Source organism: Magallana gigas, chromosome 1 (assembly GCF_963853765.1).
Source record: "Magallana gigas chromosome 1, xbMagGiga1.1, whole genome shotgun sequence".
NCBI lineage: Eukaryota > Metazoa > Mollusca > Bivalvia > Ostreida > Ostreidae > Magallana > Magallana gigas.
In genome coordinates, this window is record NC_088853.1 from 17,223,310 (window position 1) to 17,246,841 (window position 23,532).

Sequence of the window (23,532 nt, forward strand, 5' to 3'; positions counted from 1 at the left end):
AATGGCAGGTTCGCGGGGCGTCTTATTGTTCACTCCTTGGTAGCGTACAATGCTCCAACTTCCACAATATATTGTGAGGCTTTTAAATCACCCTGGATCAGACAACAATGGGCGCCCAATCATCCGGAACCGCTCTTGCACAACGGCATACTCTAGAATACACATTTAATTCTGCGTATAGGAATAGTTCGGATCGTTCGTAACCTTTAATTCAAGAAAGGGTGTGGACTTCGCAGAATATGGAAGCCGGCGTCTGACGGTCAAATGCGATCTTTTTTCTGTTGGTACTAATTGTCCTGGGACTCGGGCTCGGAGTCCTGTCACACCTGCTCGGAACTCACTGAAAATACATAGGATATTTCTCTCCTCTGTGATAGGCTGATCGATCTGCTGGTGCTGTGAGCGCCGTCGATTTTAATCTACCTAAAGATTTGGAAGACATTAAATGACGGTGGGACATAATCGATTAATTGCGTGATGCTGTGAGTGACAGAACGGGATAGAGAGAAAAGAAGAATATAGAGGAGGACATTTACTGAGATTAAATCATGGCATCTCAGATGGTGCAATTAGGATTATTTATCTTCTGTGTGGGCTTTGCACTTGTTTCAGGTAAGGTATTGACACATGTAGATATTAGACTCTGTATTCGAACTCATCTAAAAATCTGAATTATGTTTTTAATTTGGGCGAAATTCATAGACGATTATAAATGAAGAAAGAAAGAAAAAGATGAAATCTGTGTTAAAACATGCGAGCAATTTTGACAGCTATTTTCACTTTTCATGGGTATTTAAACCACTAAAATCGTATTCTCTCCGTATGAAAGACCTTTCAATGCAATCACCCGAGGCAATTGATGTCAATTAAACATTTCTCTATGTATATGCAATGAAATTTGATTCCATAGATAGCCCTGTTTTAACACGCAATAAATCAATATGATTATAAGGAGGTTCTCGCATAACTTGCAGCAGGAAGGAGAATTGATTTCTCGTCATTTATTACATAAGCTTACATTTAAACGTTCGCTATATCGTTCGTCTTTGTCTATTTAATATATCTGTCGCCAAAAACTAAATTGTAAACATGTGTCCCAATATTATGAATATAGGTACATGTTATATTATGACATATTACCACATACTACATATTTTGTGTCTCAAATTATGTTGTTTTTTTTTTAACCAAGATGTATTTATATAAACGGGTGTATCATGTGTACATGTAAAGACACATAAACTTTTTTTAAAAATCGAGCAAATAATTAATTTGCTTTGTATATCTACCAATCCATTATGTGTAATTTTAACTAAATATAAAACGACATGTATTTGGTTTCACTTTCAAAACCGCAAACTCATTACAATGCAGCCATTCAATGGATCAAAATCCTTACATAATTGTAGAGCGATCAAAGCTAACGACGTGTTAAAATCTGTTCAGAATGAGCTTCAATGTGCGGTTTTAGGTGTATTATTAACACCGTATTCTCTCATTTTAGTTTTCCTATGGAAAACGACTCTTATAAGAAACCACTGAACCCGATAAACGCAATAAACGGTTCGTATATATATACAAAAACCTCCAACTTCATTGACCGCGTGTAAATAGCTTTTAAAAAGATCTTCGTTGGAATGCGACTTAAATGCTATTCCTTAAATATATTGGAATTAAACGGATTAGTTGTAATCTGAACAAATCTTGATTAGATTTTGCTATAAGATACAATTAACGTGTTGTACAAATATTTAAAACAACAATTCCCCTGTGGACTTAAGATTAGTAAACCGAATCAATGAGCAGACATTTATTGATTATTGAACTCAGAGCTTGTGTACGTGTGTATAGTTTCGTTTATCATTTCTGAGCATGTCTGTTATTCTATTATCAAATTTAATTGCCATAATCTTAATTCAAGAATGAAGTGCTAGATATACACACACACAGAGAGAGAGAGAGAGAGAGAGAGAGAGAGAGAGAGAGAGAGAGAGAGAGAGAGAGAGAGAGAGAGAGAGAGAGATGCTATAAAAACATTTTTTCTGTCTTGTTATTTTTTTTGGCCCCCTCGGCCACTTTAGAGTTTCAGAATACAAGATTATGAACTTGCCTTTATTTAGAATTTATTCCTTATTTAATGGAATATCGGTATTTCGTCTTTAAGAAATCCGGCCTATTTTAGACAGCTCACAGTTTTGTTTGTATTCATTAACGTTCAATTTTATCTACTCTATAATTTTGGGTTCTAGAGTCTCAAAGCTGTTCGTACATAAAAGGAACTTAAGGGGTTCGTTTATAAAGGGGCGTGGACATATTCTAAAAACTCTGCTCTGCATTTCCCTTCTACTTAAAATTACGGACAATGACAGAACACAAAAATGTCTATCCGCCATATCCGCTTTTCAATAGATTTAACCATGTTTCATGCCAGCGAAGGGGGGATGAGCAAATATTTGGTTATGTTCAAAGTAAACATTTGGTTTTCTCTGTTGGATTTTCCTACTTCAGGCAAATATTACAATGACAATGTTATTTTGTTGCAAAGTTTACGTATATTACAAAAAGATCAAATGTTGAAACTATTAATATCAAATATGCAGTCGGTGTGTTTTGTCAATAAGCGCATATAACAGGTTTTATTTAATGAATAAACGCAGCAATTTTTTAGACCGAAAATGCTTAGAAATTTGTCCACAACGAAGAGGGAAGTGAATGGGAGAAAAGATTTTTCTATGTTGATGTGCTTTTTCGTTTAGAGTTCTGTGCGTTTGATTTAAAACATGCAGTATAATACACGTATTACAATTTTAAAGACTAAAGTCTATTTACTTTTTTTCGGGGAGGGGGTTAAGAGGGTGGGAGTGAAATTTTAAGCGGGTGTATATTTTAAACGCCTGCAGATACCAAATAATTTGAAATATCATTGTACTAGTAAAAGTCATGGAGATACCATCATTCCAATTAACGTGTTAAAAAAATTGATAGCATGTTTCATGATCAAATGATTAAATATGTATCGTTTAGAGTTGACATCACAAATAAAAAATAGAAATAGGCAAGATGCAGCAAAACTATAAAATATAAACTTTTTAAATTTTGTCATACATTGCAACTAGACATCAATTATTTACAATTCATTGCAATCAATACTCCATTGATAAAACTCGTATTTATATTTCAAACAATAGAAGAGCCTCGCCTCAAACATGCTGTTATTGAACAAAATATAGCATTGATTGTTAAAGTTAACAAACTATTGTTCTAATTTTACAAAACCGGTTTGGAGCCTATCGATAGTATTGCGTAACGATAAAAAATACTAAGTGGAATATGAGTGGAATATGTACATAATGTAGAAGCGCGACCATTCCGAGTCTATGTTTTTAGCCTTTCAACCTTTACCTCCCCCCCCCCTTTTTTTTCTTGCTTACATTAACTTGCGATTAACATTTAAAGCAATAATATAAAGTAAACGAATATGAAAAAAAAAAACATTATAAGGAATTGAATTACTTTCTACGCGGTTTTTTCGCAGTCCAAACGGGTCTGAGTTATAATTATTCTATATTCTATAAAATACTAAGGGATTAAAGAAGTTCGTTAACGAAATTCATTCCTTAATTAAATGACATAGTTACTCTCTCTCTCTCTCTCTCTCTCTCTCTCTCTCTCTCTCTCTCTCTCTCTCTCTCTCTCTCTCTCTCTCTCTCTCACCCACTGACACACATCAAATTTTATCGACGTCAATCTCACGCATAATTACTGCGCAATGGAGCGTGGCCCCTCTTTTGTTTTACTGCAGAGAGATATACGAAGGATCCTATTTCAAAGATAAAAGTACAAACGTGGCTTTAAATGCTCTTACAAAAGGCCATTGACAAAAATTAAAATAATCGTTGCCAGCGATTTTATCAAATTACATGCGCATATGCTCGTTACAAAAGTTCTTCAACATTGTGATAAACAGTACGAGAAAAAAAAACAGAGAGAGAGAGAGAGAGAGAGAGAGAGAGAGAGAGAGAGAGAGAGAGAGAGACTATATGAGAGGAAAAAAGACAGGAAAAAAACCGGAAAAGAAATGAAGAGAGAGGGAAAACAAGACAAACACACAAACTGCATCACTGCATTAGTACTTAAATATATATAGAGAGAGAGAGAGAGAGAGAGAGAGAGAGAGAGAGAGTATTTCAAACCGTATTTCTATGGATATAGGTGATAATTATCGGAGGGACCTCCGAAAAATGTCCTGGGGTGATTGTTACACGTTCACTGACAGCTCCATTGTAAGCAGTAGACCGCCATTGTTTGACCGGGTAATGACAGGTGCCCGGGCCTTGATAATCTCCTGATAGTCGGTTATCTATAGACTCTCATTTAAATGTCGGCATTTTTTCTCACGGATCAAGTTTTATTTTTTTTCCCCAAGTTTAATTCTCTTTTTTTTTTGTAAACTTTCTGCACTTTTCAACAGTACATAAAAAGAAGTACGTGGAAAGCGATAAAAAGTAACTTCTTTTTAAATCGGGATAAATAAATGATCAAATATTGATTTACATGTACTACACAACCGTTTATTAATAAGCATGTTTTGATTTTTTTCATTGAAAGGATGATTACAGGTTACTTACATGTGATCGCTTGTGCGTGTCTCGCATGTACACTCAAATACCTCAGATAAATAACATTTTTTTTTTTTTGCGTGGCGCCATAATGCAATGTTGTAAACTTTTTTCAGTACAACAACAAACCTGGAACAGCTAAACAAATCATACGAGTTTAATGATTAAAATAAATTTGCACACTTATTCTGATATCATCAGCTGAAAATGGTTTGGAGGAGGGGGGGGGGGGGGGGGGTCGGCAACTTATATCGGTTAAAGTTAAAATCCCATAAAAAAGAATGGCGTACCCCATTAATAAGTATGATACACAACTATTTTATCTAATACGGCTGCCGAACATGCATGGTGTGTTTTTTTTATGAATTTTATGAATTAGACCATCCCGTACCAATAGATAGGCCAGTACGACATTTATTTATAAACGTTTATGAATGAAAATTATATAACAGGTGGTGTTGGGAGGGGGGGGGGGGGGTTGTAACGTTGGCTGTCCTGTTAATAAATGCCTTTGATCTGATCCAAAATATTATAACATAAGCTTTCATATTGTTATAAAATGCATCACAACACAGCTCATCCAAAAACTTTAATTTGATTTATATTGTGTAAATAAAAGGATGCATGAAACAAGTCAAATATTTTTTTACCGTGAAGAAAAACTAACTGATACAGTCTTAACCTGGTTTAAATCTTACTTTTGAAATGGCGGTGCCTTGTTATAACTCTTTATTGACGAAATAATGTTCACATTGTACATGCTTGTATGAAGTGATCTACGGCACAGATAACACTTTGTATGATAAAATCAGAAAAAGAAAGACAACCTTTGATAGAACGTGGTACTAAATATGTGTACAGATACAGCCGCAGCCTGAAAATTCAGCTACAGAAGTATTAAAACAGAGATAAAGAAACATGATTTAAAAAAGGACCGTCTAAAGTAACCTCACAGGTTCAGAAATCAGTGGGGTTTTTGAACAGCTTGTCAAAACAGATCAACTATTTGATAAAAAACAAAACAAAACAAAGCTCCGGTATTCCATCCTCCATGTGTACACGTAAACCTCGATATCAACCTCATTACCGACTTTTCGATTAAAAAAAAAAAAGACTCAATGTGAATAATCTCCTAGTTCACTCAATATTTATATCACCTTTATTTCTTAAATTGTTTAATCAATTGTTAAAGACAGGTATTTAAAACTAAAGTAGTTATTTTTATAAGTTTTAATTTTATGGGTTTTTTTATTATCTAGGGCAATGCAACATTCCGAATTGTGATAGCTGTGCGTCCAGCGACTTGACCTGTACCCGATGTGTCAGTGGTTACTACCCATACTTCGCCACGTGCACGGCTTGTAGCAAGGGCTGTGTTAATGTAACATCCGGGCCTACATGTGACGCAACTTCCGGGATATGCACCAGAGGATGCACGCCTGGATGGGTCGGTGAAAAGTGTGATAGATGTGACAGTAACTATTACAAGGCGGGGGACACGTGCTACAAGTGTAGTGATCACTGCGTGAGTTCGTGCGACGGTACGACAGGAAGCTGTTTCGGTGGATGTCGGGAAGGGTACTGGGGAACTCGCTGCGAGAACACGTGTAGTCCGTTTTGCCAAGGAAACGCGTGTTTTTACACCAACGGCACGTGCATAAACGGGTGCATCAATGGATTTTACGGTCTTCCGTGCGAGACGCCATGTGGAGCTTGCCCCTGTGACAGAACGCAGGGCACCTGCGTTGGTTCATGCACAGTTGGATTTTACGGAGAACAGTGCAACAAACAATGTCAAACGAGCTGTTTCGATAACAGGTGCGAACGAGTAAGTGGACGTTGTACATCCGACTGCCCCACTGGCTTCTACGGTGATTTTTGTTCCATGAACTGTAGTACGGGCTGCGACGGAGCGTGTAACCGGGACTCAGGGACCTGCTCCACTGGTTGTAAACGGGGATTTTACGGCGACACCTGTGTAAATCAGTGCAACCCAAACTGTAAAAATGGATACTGTGGCCGATTTGACGGAAACTGTCAGGGGGAATGTGTTGATGGATTTTTCGGTGATCAGTGCGCTAAGCGGTGTCAAAGTTCCTGTTCCGGAAACTGCGACCAAAAGACGGGATCCTGCTCGGGTGAGTGTCAGGCCGGACGGTATGGGGAATTCTGTGAAAAGTTCTGTACAGTAGGTTGCTCTTCAGGCACATGTGATAGAAACACTGGCATATGCCTATCTTCCTGTGTATCTGGACTGTACGGGGCATACTGTAACCAATCATGTGTAAACTGCGATTCGGTCGGTTGTAATAAGTTATCGGGGGTATGTTACGGGCAGTGTGATCCAGGTTATTTCGGTAGCATGTGTAACAAAGTCTGCTCTTCCTTTTGTCTTGATTTATCTTGTCAAAAGAATAATGGAGATTGTCTTGGGGAATGTAAGGTCGGATACTATGGGTCTAACTGTTCACAAAGGTGTAGTGAGAATTGCAACAATTCAATCTGTTCTAAAACATCTGGAGATTGTTTCAGTTGTGCCATGGGTCTGTATTATGGTCCGAAATGTCAAACTCCATGTGGAGTGTGCGATCACGAAGGTTGCAATTCTGAAACAGGAGCTTGTCTTGGATCATGTGAACCTGGTTATTATGGGGACAAATGTAAAGGGTTGTGTAATTCAAATTGTGAATATGAAGCTTGCGACCGCACAACTGCAAAATGTCTTGGGTGTGAAACAGGTTTTTATGGTCATAACTGCACAATGGTTTGCAGTACAGATTGCCCTATACGACAATGCGACCAAGATAAGGGATATTGTTCCCAAAATTGCTCCATTGGTCGATGGGGTCAAACTTGCGAGAATGAATGTAGTACGAATTGCTTTGAAAACAAATGTGATCGCAGCACTGGCGATTGTTTTGCTTGCGATGACGGTTTCTACGGTCCGAAGTGTCAGCAGTCCTGCAGTCCACAATGCGCTTCTGGAACATGTGAACGCAGCTTAGGTGGTTGTATCGGCGGATGCAAGGTCGGCTACTTCGATTTCAAATGCAATTCACCTTGTGTTAGATATTGCATTGGTTCTTGCAACCAGACGACTGCCTTTTGCAACAATCCATGTCCGCCTGGAAGATACGGGGACTACTGTTCACTGCTTTGTGAGGAAACATGCGCGGGAACAAATAACACCTGCGAGAGATCAACGGGGGTCTGTTCAATCGGATGCGATGTTGGATATTTTGGCAACAACTGTTTAATGGCTTGTCCTAATTGTGATAGTAGTGGATGTCACAGATCAAACGGGACGTGTGTTGCGTCATGTAAATTAGGTTATTATGGCCCCTCATGTAATCGTACATGCAGTCCAACTTGCGATGCTTCAGGATGCGTGAAAGATAGCGGGTTTTGTCGGGGTAGCTGTAGGGTTGGTTATTTTGGAAGCTTTTGTGGAAACCCATGCAACACGAACTGCGACTCTGCTGGTTGCCACAGGACCTCTGGAGTGTGCCTTGGATCGTGTAAGCCTGGTTACTACAATCCGACCTGTTCCGGTGTTTGCAGCTCACATTGCAGAAACGGAACATGCGAGCGTTTTAATGGAACATGCTCCGAGTGCGAAGTTGGTTACTATGGATCTTTTTGTAACTCAACTTGCAGTAAATGTGACAGCCAGGGATGTAACCAAGCCGAAGGGAAATGTTTTGGTAACTGTGAAATTGGGTTTTATGGAGACAAATGTGACAAGGTTTGTCCCAGCAATTGCATCACTGCATCATGCGAGAAGTCAAATGGATATTGTTCAGCATGTAAAGATGGATATTTCGGTATGAACTGCTCATCTACTTGTAATTCGTTTTGCATCAGCAATAAATGCAACCAGACTTCAGGATACTGTACGTTTGATTGTCCGAGTGGATATCGAGGTTTATTTTGCAATGAACAGTGTGATTCAGCATGCGCTGACAACACATGCAACCGATTCACGGGTGCCTGCGTTGGGAGTTGCGAGACCGGAAAATACGGAGAACTCTGTGAACAAATGTGTAATTCGAACTGTGGTGGAGGTACTTGTCTAAAGGACTCAGGGACGTGCATTGGGGGTTGTAAAGTAGGCTTTCATGGCCTGATGTGCAATGCTGTCTGTAGCGCTCAGTGTGCTTCCTCATGTGATCAAACGGCAGGTACCTGCGACGGGGCGTGTAAGGTGGGCCATTATGGAAGCTTTTGCGAAAGACCATGCAACACTTTCTGCAAAGGAGATGCGTGTGACAAAGTCACCGGAGCTTGCTCTAGTGGATGTGATCTGGGATACTATGGAACGTACTGTAATCAATCTTGCAGCAACTGTGATTCACAGGGCTGCAACGATCGAACCGGTAATTGTCTAGGACAATGTGACTTGGGTTTCTATGGCTCACAATGCAACTCTTTGTGCGCAACTACCTGTCTCAGAGCTTGTCAGAAAACAACTGGACTTTGCTCAGATTGTCCAACTGGCTATTATGGAGATTATTGTCTGCAGCAATGTATGACTTGCGACAGTATGGGATGTTCTATTTCAGATGGTACGTGTCTTGGGTTTTGCAAAAACAACATGTACCACGATCAGTACTGTAGGTCCATATGTGGACAGAATTGCGAAAATGGAACTTGTAACAAGGAAACGGAATATTGTGATTCATGTGTGCAAGGTTTTTATGGTCCAAAGTGTACATTACGATGCAATGGGAATTGTCAGCAAAATTCATGTAGACGAAGTGATGGGTATTGTACATACCCCTGCTCAGAACGATATTACGGTCCAACCTGCACATCGATATGTAGCATTTACTGTAGCAACGGTTGCAATCGACAGACAGGCGTCTGCAATGCTTGCACAGCTGGTCGTCATGGCGACTTTTGTAATAATACATGCAGCAGTACTTGTGCATCCGGTATCTGTGAAAAACAGAATGGAAATTGTGTTGGTTCATGTGTCCCAAAATATTATGGCGATAAATGTACTTCTGAGTGTAGCACCTCCTGTGCAACTAGCTGTAACAGAACAACAGCATATTGTATTGGCGACTGCATACCTGGACACTATGGTAACTTTTGCGAAATGGACTGTAGCTTTGGATGTATTGGTCAAGTCTGCGGTAGAAGTAATGGGGTCTGCGGAAGTGGCTGCAAAGCTGGATACTGGGGTGTGTTCTGTAACAACACCTGTCAATCTTGTGACGCTAATGGATGCTTTCAGAATAACGGAACATGTGCATCCCAGTGCTTGCCTGGTTTCTACGGAGCAGACTGTACACAAAACTGTAGTTTAACATGCAAGGACAGCAGATGCGATCGCTCAACAGGTGCCTGTACTGAATGTAAGGATGGCTATTACGGAGAACGATGCAATTTTAATTGCAGCACTGGTTGTTTGAACAATGCGTGCACGCAGTATTCGGGAGTGTGTAAATCTAGTTGCAAACCCGGGTTTTATGGAACAAGCTGTAATAGGGTGTGCATGGGTTGTAGCGAGTGTATTAAGAGTACTGGGGACTGTGCAAATTGTACTCAAGGTTTTTATGGAACAAACTGCCAATACGCATGCAGTTCGTTTTGCAAATTGTCCTCTGCTGAACAATTGATATGTGACAAAGACAGTGGAGCATGCGCATATCAATGCAGAGATGGATGGTGGGATGCAAAGTGCGACCAACCCTGCAATAATGCAGTAGGTTGTCAAAGTACCGCTTGTGACATCAATACCGGGCACTGCTTGACAACATGCAAGGATGAATATTTTGGAAACCGGTGTGAACAACGTTGCAGCGCAACATGTTCAGGTGGAAAATGTGAAAAATTATCGGGTACATGTTCTATTGGCTGCGATAACGGTTACTACGGACCAACGTGTTCTTTGACCTGTCCGCAAAACTGTTTAACCTGCGATTTTCAAACTGGAACTTGTATTTCCTGCGTAAAAGGTAAATACGGTAGCACTTGTCAATTTAATTGTAGCAGTACTTGTAGGGTAACTTCAGATAGCCAACAAACCTGTGAGAAATTATCAGGTAACTGCTTAAATGATTGTACCAATGGATACTTTGGTGATAGGTGTATAAAGCCTTGTCCAGGCCGATGTGTGAGTGGCAGTTGCAACAGAGCAAACGGACAATGCGACGGTGATTGTATGAATGGCTATTATGGTCTCTTCTGTAACCAAAGTTGTGCAAACTGTTCTGAGGTCAGTGGTCAAGAAATGTGCCATCGTTCCACAGGAGTTTGCACCAACGGGTGTAAACTCGGATTCTTTAACGATCGCTGTTCGAAGGTTTGTTCATTCGATTGCCAATCATTTGCTTGCTCGGGCACCGAGAGAAGCTGCACTTTTGGATGCATACAGGGTTTATTTGGATCAGATTGTACATCGAAATGCAACCCGAACTGTGTCAACGATCTTTGCGAGAGGACCTCCGGGGAATGTACGGTTGGATGTCGATCAGGATTTTATGGAACACTGTGTAAGTAGTTGAAATGAAATTATAAATACTTTTCTTTTTATTTTCAGGCATTAATGCTAAGGTTTTAAGATAGATTTAACAATGCATACTTTAATGAACCTAATGAAGTTAAGTGTGATTTAAAAAATATAAACACAATAAAAAATCTTGTAAAAGTAATTAATATAGAATCTTTATATTAAGGATGTAAAAAAAAACCCACAAGAAATAAATAACGAATGATCCATTCAAATATTTCGTCAGTTTTATATTTCAGTTGTTTTATATCATATTTTGACTTTCAGGTGATCGGAACTGTAAAACAGCAGGATGTGCTAGCGGAAGCTGTGATCGGCAAACGGGTGCTTGTCAGACAAGTTGTTTGGCGGGTTACTTTGGACCCTACTGCAACTCAACCTGTCCTCGATGCGATTATCTCAGTTGTGACAAGACAACAGGTGCTTGCATTGGGGACTGCAAGGCGGGTTTTTACGGATCAAACTGTGAACTACAATGCAGTCAAAACTGCAATGGCTCAAGTTGCGACAGGTCCTCTGGCAGATGTACCAACGGTTGTTCAGCTGGATGGTACGGAGAGCAATGTAACCAGCAATGTCCGATTAATTGCAATCAAGGCATTTGTAATCGTGTCTCGGGTAACTGCGACTCTTGCAAAGATGGGCATTATGGAATAAAATGCGAATTGTTTTGCAGTACCAACTGCATAAATCCATTCTGCAATTTTACAGATGGGACATGCGTTGACTGTGCTTCTGGTTGGTGGGGAAATGCTTGCAATGTAAGATGCCCTGATAACTGTGAAAATCTAATCTGTTCCCAGAACACTGGTAACTGCCTAACATGTAAACCTGGTTTTTACGGCACCGACTGTAGACTTACTTGTTCTGGGTGTGCATCATTCAATGGTGAGTCCAACTGCTTGCAATTAGATGGTACTTGCCTGAACAAATGTAACCCGGGATTTTATGGAAGTATGTGTACAGGAGTTTGCAACAATAAGTGCAAAAATAATATTTGCGTAAATTCAGCCACAAATTGTTCTGAAGGATGTAAGATTGGTTTCTATGGACAAGATTGTCAGTCCATATGTAGTGCCAACTGTATGAACTCAGAATGCAACAAAATTTCCGGCGCTTGTCTTCAAGGTTGCAAACCGAGATTCTTTGGTCAAACATGTAAGTATTATTACTGTCGGAATATCTGCTCTACTATAAAGCAAACATGATTCACTCACTATTCCTCCTAATGATGTTTACATAATCAAAATATATTTTATATTGTTTTCTTTCTTAAGGTAACCGTGCTTGTAACACCTCATGCTTGGATAATTTATGCAATTCTGTTGATGGACATTGTCTTGACTGTCCAGATCAGTACTATGGCCAATTTTGTGAATCGGAATGCCATGCTAATTGCCTTGGAGGTGTCTGCGATAAGAATGGGCGATGTGTCAGTTGTAAATCAGGATATTATGGAGAAATGTGTACCAAAGCTTGTGGAAACTGTACCAACTGTGACCGAACAACTGGATGCCAAGCGTGCCCTGTAGGAAAATGGGGAAACGCCTGTCAGTATAATTGCAATGCTAACTGCCAACTGAACCAGTGCAGCAAAGATGATGGGACGTGCAATTGTAAAATTGGTTTCTATGGAACTTCCTGTGATAAGCCTTGCAATAACTCTGGTAACTGTATTACACTTGCTTGTGAAAAGGTTACGGGCGATTGCAGCGGAAATTGTGTTGATGGTTGGTATGGTAGTAAATGTGGTATACATTGCCCAGATCATTGCAAAAACAAAGCATGCAATCGTCAGAATGCATTGTGTAGCTTTGGCTGTTCACCTGGTTATTATGGAGATCTATGTACATCGCAATGCCCCGTTGGTTGTTATGATTGCACTTCTGATACCTCCTGTTTGTCTTGTAAACCAAATCGTTACGGAACAAAATGTATTATGCAGTGCAGTGATAACTGCAAGCTGCCCACCGATGGGACAAGAGTGTGCGATACATCAACTGGAAAGTGTGTTCTTGGTTGTAGGGATGGATACTATGGCGAAAATTGCAATAAGAAGTGTTCTTCAAATTGTAATAACATTGCTTGCGAGAGAGACACGGGCAGGTGCATTGGAATATGTAAAGCGACCTTCTATGGCTTTTTCTGTAACGAATCGTGCAATGGGTGCGAAACTGTAGGGGGAAGTAGCTGCGAACAGCCAACTGGGCGATGTCTGCATGGTTGTGTTACAGGCTTTTATGGAACCTATTGCCGGGACCAGTGCAGTTCAAATTGCCAAAACCAGAAATGCGAAACATCTAGTGACAACTGCTTAGAAGGGTGCATCACTGGAAAGTATGGTTTCGATTGTAAACAAGAGTGCGACGCAAAATGTTTCGGTGGCAAATGCGCACGCTCGACTGGATCCTGTGAACTATGCCATAGTGGATTTGAGGGGCCAACATGTGAGTATGAACCATCTAGCGAGGTGTGTTTGGTGTGGCTTTTTAATCAATTCTGCAGTAGCAGTAAAAAGGAAAAGTGTGCAATTGATTACAAACTAGATTGTATATCCAGTAATTATTTTGCTTGATAATACACTGCGTTTGTGAAGATTTGCATTAGAAATCATCGTTATCTCATACACCTAACTCAATAAATACTTCCATACAGTGGTATTGTTGCTTTATTAATAAAACGTATGGAGCAGGGATGTTGATTTTTTGTAGTGTTGCATTTGTAGGGTATTGGTTTTTAGTTTTGTTGTATTTTGGGGTTGATGAAGTGTTTGGTTTTGTAGTTTACACATGCTATTGAAATGACGCTGATCGTATTATTGACGAAAATCCAAATGAGCAGATCTTTAACAGGTTTGACTATATATATAAAAAAATCAACGACAACAACGTTTTTAATATCAAAGCATTAACAGATATCTACTTAACATTTAAATAACTAAAACCGCTTCGATTAAAACTATTTTTATTCTCTAGTCTTATTCTTCTCTTAAAAGCATAGCTTTTATAACTGTTAGGACCAATCTGGATAGCTACAGCTATGCTAACAGAACGTATTAAGAAGTAGAAAACTTTTTCTTCATAAGTATTGAGCTTTAATTTTTTTTTTCTTGTGCAAAATTAAAGCTTTATTTCATGATAACAGGCAGCCAAAGCCTGGTGTCTTCTGAGAACAACAACCTTCCACTGATTGTTGGTCTGTCGTCAGGCGGTGGATTCCTGCTGATCATCATCATCGTAACAGTCTTATGCATGCAACAACTACGATCAAGGTATTCATTTTTGCATACAAATCTGAGAAAAATTTAATGTACAAAATAGCCACGTATATCATCAACCATATAAATATATAAAATCAAGAACGTTTTCTTTTTGCTAGGAATGACTTCATGTACATTTTTTTTAAAATGCATTTTTAATTTTACATATTGATAATGCTATCATAACGGGGTTTTATTATCATTTTTGTAGAAAACGTCTTGAAAGAGAGATAGCGGTAAAACACTTCCAAGAACAAAATGGTAATACATATTCATGAATATCGTAAATATTGTAAAATTGGAACAATAAGAAAATGCAATGGTTTGGAAGATTTACAAACGTTCAAAATATTTTCGACTTTCTAAGTAAATGTTGGTGGAAAATACGTTTTGCAAAACTATTTGAACACCCTACATGTAATATCGATAGTTTAAAAGAAAATACTTAAACAGTATTGCCAACATTTTTAAATATCATGTCTTCTGGAATTGGTTAATCGTGACACATTGTTTTAAAATGATAGGATGGACATTTGATGACGAGAGATTGACAGCAAACCAGTTTGACAAAATGAGTGCTTTTAATGGCAGTATGCACGGCGGAAGCGTGCACGGAAGTATTCACGGAAGCCAGTTCCACGGCAGTCAATACCATGGTAAGTACTGTGGAATCGTAATTGTTCGTGGAAGACCAATGTTTGTGGCTTTCGTTGGTAGCCCTTGCCCACGAATTTACATCCACACGAAGCTTTACACGATCATTTGTTTGATATTCATCAGAAGTATCCTGATTACACTACCATTACTATCGAAATTACTTCCCCATGTACTAAGAGAATTTTGGTTGACCACAAGCATTGACACCCACAATTAAAAATGATCCCACAGCATGTTACAAATGTGCAGATCAATGCTGTATTTTGTAGAGGGAATGCAGTTATTTATTCTACCTGTGTTGATGGTTTGAATCATTTCATTTGTTTTTATTAGTGGCAACGTGAAATTATTAGAATTGGCATAATGTATATATAAACAATTTTTTTTTCGTTTTAGCATAACAATTTTTATCAAAATAAGATACATGAAAACAATAACACCAAAGTGGCTATGTAATGTTTTGTCAATACTTTGAAAGTCAAACTTCATAACAATTGCTAGTAATATATACCAAAATCCATTATACCTTTGTCACGTTCATACCATTGTTATCATCACTCATAGGGAAAATAGGTAAACTTGACTGGATGCTGAATTCAACTTAAAGATGTCATTTTTGAACACATTTCTGGTTTTATCACAAGCATTTTCAAATGAGGAAGTTAAAATGCTCAAAAAGGAACAGGAGATAAATTGACAGCATAAAAGACAAAAAACAATGACAAGATTAAGACTAAATCTTGTTACTATAATGGTATCATTAATACAAATAAGTTTGTTTGGTCATATTTAGGCGACACGAGACATAGTGAAATAAACTATCCATACGAAGACGAAGGTGAGAATGTAGCGTGTGTTTGTCTATGTAAGTGTGTAGTAATAGAGAATTAGATGTTGATAACAGCTTTTGGGATTTTGAAAATCATGGTTTGGTTAAATCCGAATTGCAAGCTTACATACTGAGTGAAGTTGATTAATTTAATATACACGCCAAACTTTAATGTGGAGTGATGGAAAAAAATGTCGGATGGCAATTACATGTATGTGTCGTGTGAACTAAGAAGAATGAAAAGATATAACTGGATGATGGTTGAATGTGGTCAATATACAGGTATCCTGTATGGTATGCGGTGTTCAAGTTGCAAAAATTAACAAATTGTCTTAACGTATTAACGTGAAACAGGTAATGCATGATTTAACAAACTTTTTTATCAAGTTTGAAATGGGGTCAATTATTAATATGCATGTCAATGTTTGGAAACTAATATAAATGGCTTAACACTAAACGCCCATTTTATCAACAGTTCATTTTCAATTTGTAAATTTATTGATAACAGAACGATATTCTAAAATTTTAAGTGCAGTTAATTTAGGAAATTTGATGTCTCATCTAAAAGAAATTTAAATAAAGTATAAAAGGATAAAAAAAAAAATAAAGAAATAGCGCTTCATTAGTTTTCTCATTCGTGTGGTTTCTTCCATTGAAGACGGAAATGACCAGTTCCGATCAAGAGGAGGTTCAACTTCCGGAAATGGTGAGCATGCGCTTTGTGTTATTTTGTCTGAGCTATGTTTTGGAAAACAAGGACGTGTGTCATGATTGCATTTTATAGCTGTAATGATTTTGTGTGTCGGAAACAAATCCCTAAAAACATGTCTAATTTCCCATACATTTGTATGGTAATTTCTTTGAATGAAAAACCCAAAGTGGTTGTGTATTTTAATAAAAAAAAACATTATTTTTTGTCATGGAAATCCAGATTAAATATATAGTGTGCTTGAATTATTGCTGTGATTTTGAGATTTGAATGTTAATACTTAGTTGGATACTGCTTATGTTTTTTTAACGAAACTGACAACATTTTATGATGTGTTTAGTAGTGTTTTTCATGAAGAAGTAAATGTACTGGTAAATGTTTTGAGCTAGACAAGGAAGGCAGACACTGATTTGGGAAATTCATTTTTTTTCTTTTTGTACTTTTTTCTTCTCGGACAGCTTAAAATGCTTGTGCATTGAGCTTTCAATGCATTTATTATTTGAAACAAAATTTGACAATTTAAACTCTTGGTCATTTTTTGAAATCCAGAAAGAAACACCTCCAAAACGACATGCGTTTGATTTAAAATGAACTTTTTTTCTGGATATAGTAATATCGATAACCAATGAACATAACTGTGTAACCTAACACCGTGTACATCTAAAATGTGTTTATTTATAACACATTTATATTGTTTTCATTTTGTTATCATAATCTTATTTTATCTTTATTTTCTTTTGAATAATTTCGATTGGTATAGAAAGGAACAATATATTTGAAAATTGACCTTCACTCAGTGTCTGTTCTTCTAAGTTCTATAAAGTGCGTATATTGTATAATAAGTAACTTACTGTAGCAAAAAAAGTTTTCTATTCAAGAGCATGAACACTAATTCTAAACTTCTTCAACTAAGATGAGATTAGTACTACATTTGCTTCTCTGAATCTCAATGACTTTTAATGATTTCAAAGGAATAAAATACTCAAGTTTTTCCTAAAAGAGTATTGGGTGTATATGTATACATTATATGCATGTACCATGTTACAAGTTAGATCTTATGCCACTCTCAATGCTTTTAGTCGGTAGCTAGAATAGGAACGATAGATTCGTAATACCAACTTTAGCTTGTGGAATAACTAAGATCAGATAAATAGTTGCTTACTCTGTTTCTGAAAAAACTTTTGAAATTTCTCTCGGAAAAATGTCACTTTATCATTTCTCTCCTGTAGAAGTTAAAGTAATGTCCTTCTACGAACGAAAGCTTTCTTATTTGCTTTTAGTGGTTAGTTAGAATAGACAGTGAAGCTATGAATACAATTCTTAAAGTTATCTACTGTGTGTTCAGGAATGTGATTACGAAATGGCTAAATAATTTTATGTTCGTACTTATGCACTGTATTCAGTTGCATAATTGACATCATTAAGGAATTTCAAAAAGGTTAATTTTTAAATTGACTTTAAATAATAGATGGTATAATAACAATCTGACTTTTAATATTTGTGACAGATTTTCTAGTTGTGAGGTTGTGGTATTCGTGTGAAAAGAAATTTTTTTAGCACTGTTGTGGCCAAGCAAACCTTTCATTAACGACTTAAAATATATATTCAGACATAGTTTATAAATATATTTGTTGTAATTTTGTTATAACTTATTATTTTTTTACAGTAAATATATTTAAATCTAAATTGTAAAAAAATGGTTTTTACTAAATTTTCAAACGTTGGTAAGTTTACCATAATTTGTTACCGTAGAGTAATTATCATTTTTCGTTACGAATTTATTGTTCTTTTTTCTTTTGAAAGTCGATACGTATGGAATGTAATCATGTTTGTCAATGATGATACTAGCCCTATGTTAAAGTAATGTTAACATATCTGATTTTGAATTCAATATAATCGTTTCAATTTAGGTTATTGTATCGAAATAAAAAGGATTAAAAACAGTATGGACTGATACAAAATGTTAAATGTAAGAGAACAATTTATCAACAAAGAAAAGAAAAACGGATTTATTATTTTTTATTTTTTTTTACGTAATAACCCAAGCTTTACTTTTTTCTTTCCAGCTAGCCTAAAAGTGTTAGATGCAAGCCAGGAGATACGCCTGTGATCAACTATTGAACACATAACTTAATTTATTTAGATGAGTTGAGAATCAAAATTGACTACAATCAAATATACTTATAAATTGTTGACTGTCCAATGCAATGATAAGTTATTGATAAGTATATGTATCAGTGCCATTGATCAATGATCTTCTTATACTGTATGTGTTTGTTTTTATCGGAAAATGATTATCATAGCTCAGTGTTTGATCTTTTAATTCACTATACCCCGATTTGTGCTTTTCCATGATATTGGGTAACCTCGTTTATCTGATTAAAAACTGCCTATAAATGTACGATTTTGTGTAAACATATGAAGTGTTTAATATTCGAAACTGACAGTGTGCATCAGCTTATCAACAATCTTTTTTATTATTATCGATATCGTTTGGCATATTTTAACTAAATGTATGTGTTATGGCAATTGATATGCAGATATATTGCTTTTTTTTATATTTGCTGGGTTTTTTTAAACTAAATGATATGATTTGAACATATTTTCATTTTACCAATTGAAATATTTGAGCTGGGCGCAATCTCTGTAATATCTTTTTAGAATACGTAGGAAACACGTAGAGTTAAAATTGATGCATATTATTTTACAAGTCATTCAAACTATATCTGATTACAAGTTTTTTGAATTTGATTTGCATGAAGTCTAACACACGGAACGGAATAGTCCACAATATTAAATTGATTCTAAAAGAATATTTACGTGTCTGAAATTGATATTTTTGGAATCGGAACGTTAATAAATAGTCTTTATAAACAATGCATTCACTGTTCGTTCATATTTAAATTGTTGCCATACACGTTTTGTAATTAGTTTTGATTGGTTTTGTTTCACATATTACATGCAAAAAAAATATAATAAAAGTTTGATATGTATTTAGATTGTTTCTTTTATTAACATATTTTTCCCAAACTTAATATTGGTTAATTACTATCACGTAATCGTGTTATAAATTCTGTTATAAACCTGACTTTACGAAAAAAATCTATTAACATTACTGTATTAAAGACAAAATGGCACGACGTAATACAAATATTGGGATTTGTGACATTGTTACACCACAGCAGCAAAATTAATACCTTAAATATTATGCACCAATTATTCTACTTCTCTATCCCGAAAAAGTGGTAGTTTAAAATTTATATGTTAAAAAAACCAGTTATAGCATTTTCATAGCGGTCATTACATGAATTGTTTGACCCGATAAGTGTACATCCACATCAAACTTCGTCCTCGGTTGATATACTCACGCAGGTCTATAAAAATATGTACTGAACCTATCAAAATATAATGGTATACTTCAGTAAAACTCGGTTATAACAAAGTCCTAGGGACCACTGCATTAACTTCGTTATATCCGTAATTCGTTATATCCGTATAACGAATTCCTAACAATAACTATAGCGAATTCACTATATGCATGTTTTCACCAGACTATAATTTGTGTTAATTGAAGCTTAAAATAAATATACATAACTTTGATACCTTTAAAAATCGGATCGTAAATTGAAAATTTTTTATGAAAATAAATTCATTCAAACTATTATGTTAAATGATAGTGCAAACTTTTTTAACTCTAAAGAAATTCGTTATAAAAGCGTTAAATTTCATTATCATTCACCTATACGGGACTCAAAACGAGTTCGCTATATCCGTAAATTCGTTATATCCGAATTCGTTATAATCGTAAAATTTTGCTAAGATTTATATAGAATTTTACCGGGGACTCAAAACGACTTCGCTATATCCGAAAATTCGCTATATCTGTGTTCGTACCAAACGAGTTTTAGTGTATTACAAGATAATTTTATGCATTATACAATGGTTACGTGTTAAAAGAGATGCAATGGATAAACTTAATGACATTTTGTAACATAAATTTAGACAGTTTGTGAACATTGTTAATTCAGTATCAGATGTTAAAGGTGAAGAATGTTCTCTAAGATATTTGCATAAAATTTTAATTACTTTTATTAATACTCTTTAAATACGATGGCGTCTTATAGCAAAGAACACTCGACCAATAAAGAAGGAAATAATTCTCACGGATTCAATTACTGGACCAATAATTTTCCGAAAGTAATCGTTGTTACATGTACTCACAAAGAAATAGTGACTTTAGTCGAGCTTCATACCTTTTAAGTTGGATTACAAAGAAATGCTTTACTTTAACATTTGCCTTTGAAAATTAAGGTCTTTCTGTGAGTCATTCTATTTGATGCATGTCATCGTTTCAATTATTTTGTTTTGTCAACGGCTTTCAAAAATAGGTATTTGGGAGTTGATTTTAATCAACTCTCCTATGCAGTTACTCTGGCAAACCGAAAGTGAAACAGTGTTTGGACCTAAGCACAAATCATCACCGCTGACAAGACTTAGTTCTTGAAAATAATAGAAAAGGTCGTTGTTATGTATACTGAAGCATCGTTTCTCAAGTATACTTATTTATAAACACTTTGAAAATAGTCAGATTTTATATAATACGAACAATTTAGATATTTTTGTAGTCTTATGTGTTCCTACGCCAGAGTTTAATAAAGTCTCGTTCAACCAGCCGCTCGGCTGTCTCCGTAAATCTCCGACAAGCAGAGAGGCTATCTTGCTTGTCGGAGATTAACGGAGACAGCCGAGCGTCTGGTTGAACGAGACTAGAGTTCGATATCAACAGTGCCTGGATCCATACGATTCTTAGTCTTGTTTCATTACTAATACATAGTTTGAAATTTATCTTTAACGAGGCCGGGTCTAATTTGTTCTGCCCTAGATTTTTGAATGAAATTTTTTACAAGAATTTCTACTGATATATTTATTATTTTAAGATAAAAAAATAAGACATTTACCACACCGTTTGTTTAAGGGGTCATCTCAAAGATTGTTAATTTTTAACATAGGACCCTATGGGATCTAGCCTGAAATGTACCAATTTTGCACATTTTTTAAACTTCTGCCCTAGGGATTTCTTTTTCTGTTCTACATATTAAAGTTATTGCTAAAAGGCGTCAAATGGTCAAATTAAAAAAATACCCTTTTACAGCCTGGTTTTTTTTCAGTGGTCTTATCAAAGTTATTTTTTTGTATGCCCAATTTCTCTGTTTGTCAGATAATGAGTATTTTCTATTTGACAAAGACGGATATGGTGATCTTTATAGTATTATTAAAACATTCAGACCTATTTAAGTAATAAATAAATATATAAATCACATATTAAAGGTCATTAATATAAAATACATGGTTAATGTCTTAAAACAAATGAATTAATCGATATTTAGGCGGGTTGAAAAAAAACGTGACAGAGGGCTAGGCTTGCTGAACCCTCTTCACGTTTTCGATCCGAGCCCAAATATAACTTATACTTCGAGACATTTATGTTTATTCCACAATATAATATCAATTTTACGCGTCAAACGAGCTATTTTCAACAAATCTCGCTGAATATCTGCAGTTGAAACTATCACGTCATGGTGTCAACAAAGCAAAAAGATGACGTCACAATACAAATGAAACACTGCGCTAAAGCGTGCGTACTCGTTCTATACTCGGCCTCGTTAAATATTACACAACATGATTCATATGGGGTTTCTCGAAATTCTTGTCGGAAAAGTCTAAAAATTCAAATAAAAAAAGCATAATTCAAATACAGACTAATTACCATGCAAGATAAGTTAATTTTAAAAAAATGATAATCGGTAACATCAACTCCCGTCAGTACTTCAGTACTTTGATTTTAGTTGTCTCCGTCTTATGAAGGCTTATTAAGTACTACATATAGTATTGTCTGTAAGTGTTTCATTTCTTAATTTAAGTTTAATTTTTTCCTTCACCACATTTTAAACACCTTCAATCATGCTTTCAATAACTAGCGATCTGCAACTTCTCGTTTCTTAAAATCAGTACAATGCATATATGTTGTAAATTTATCAATTGAATAGATTCACTGGCCCACTCCACAGTCCTAACATATATTGTACATACAGTGAATTATTTTGATTTAAACTAAAATATGTGGGGTTAAATGTTTTTTTTTAAATAATTAAGGAGGCCGACTTTAGTTTGCATTGCCCGTGTTTTTGCGCATTCTAATATAATACAGTTGATTTATACTTCTTATGATTTTTTTTCGATATCATTTATAAAATTGAACACAATAAACAAATTTCAGATAAAAATATTTGGATTTTAAAAGGACATTTTTATTTTTAACACGTTTTTTACGTTGTGCGGTAGGGGAGCATAGCTATTGCGCTTTTATGACGTTATGATAAAATGAAGCTTTGTAGGAGTACGTTATAAGAAATAACATAAAAGAAAAAGTAAAAATTGTACGCTGTTGAAATATTATATACAGAATGATGCTATCCTCGAGGACGTTTTCCTCATTTTTGGAATGAATCCATTATACCAATCATCATCCGTGATGATCCAAATATATAGCAAAATTTGGTGCATTTTGATATTTTGTGATGCCCCCCACTAAAAATCAGACGGTATAGAATTTTGTGTTTTTTACATAAAAGGAAGGAAATGATATTGCTAATCATATATAACAATTTGAGAAAAAAAGCTTTTGTACTATTTTTTTAAACTGCTTTGATGTGCGGAAAATGACAGTTTCCTAAATATTCCTATAGTAAATGTACCTCTATTTTGAGATGATCCCTAAAAGGAACCAGACGGTCGATTTTCATGAACCTTCGAAAATAAACTAGAGTTGGTTTAAATTACATGTGGTAAAAAAATAAAGAGTTATGCTATTGTAGTTTTTCCGCAAAAAAACCCAAATCGGCCTCCTTAAAACAATCCAAATTACTCAATCTTCATGTCAGT

At 36.0% G+C, this 23,532-nt stretch overlaps 1 protein-coding gene across 10 annotated transcripts in view; it reads left to right on the plus strand.

Moving 5' to 3' along the window:
- The window catches only part of LOC105327856 (receptor-type tyrosine-protein phosphatase epsilon), a 36,195-nt gene continuing 12,663 nt past the window's right edge, over positions 1 to 23,532 (plus strand). For 2 of the 10 annotated variants that reach the window (XM_066084490.1, XM_066084492.1), the window contains exons 1-8: positions 5 to 612; positions 5,879 to 11,119; positions 11,404 to 12,294; positions 12,414 to 13,583; positions 14,281 to 14,407; positions 14,607 to 14,656; positions 14,920 to 15,051; positions 15,846 to 15,890. In XM_066084490.1, the coding sequence (XP_065940562.1) occupies positions 549 to 612; positions 5,879 to 11,119; positions 11,404 to 12,294; positions 12,414 to 13,583; positions 14,281 to 14,407; positions 14,607 to 14,656; positions 14,920 to 15,051; positions 15,846 to 15,890 (7,720 nt within the window). In that variant the 5' untranslated portion in view covers positions 5 to 548. Of the gene's footprint in view, positions 613 to 5,878; positions 11,120 to 11,403; positions 12,295 to 12,413; positions 13,584 to 13,918; positions 13,989 to 14,280; positions 14,408 to 14,606; positions 14,657 to 14,919; positions 15,052 to 15,845; positions 15,891 to 16,539; positions 16,588 to 16,930; positions 16,995 to 18,656; positions 19,585 to 23,532 lie in introns of those variants that run through there. The other 8 variants (XM_066084501.1, XM_034464637.2, XM_066084505.1 and 5 more) reach the window with 8 other exon arrangements.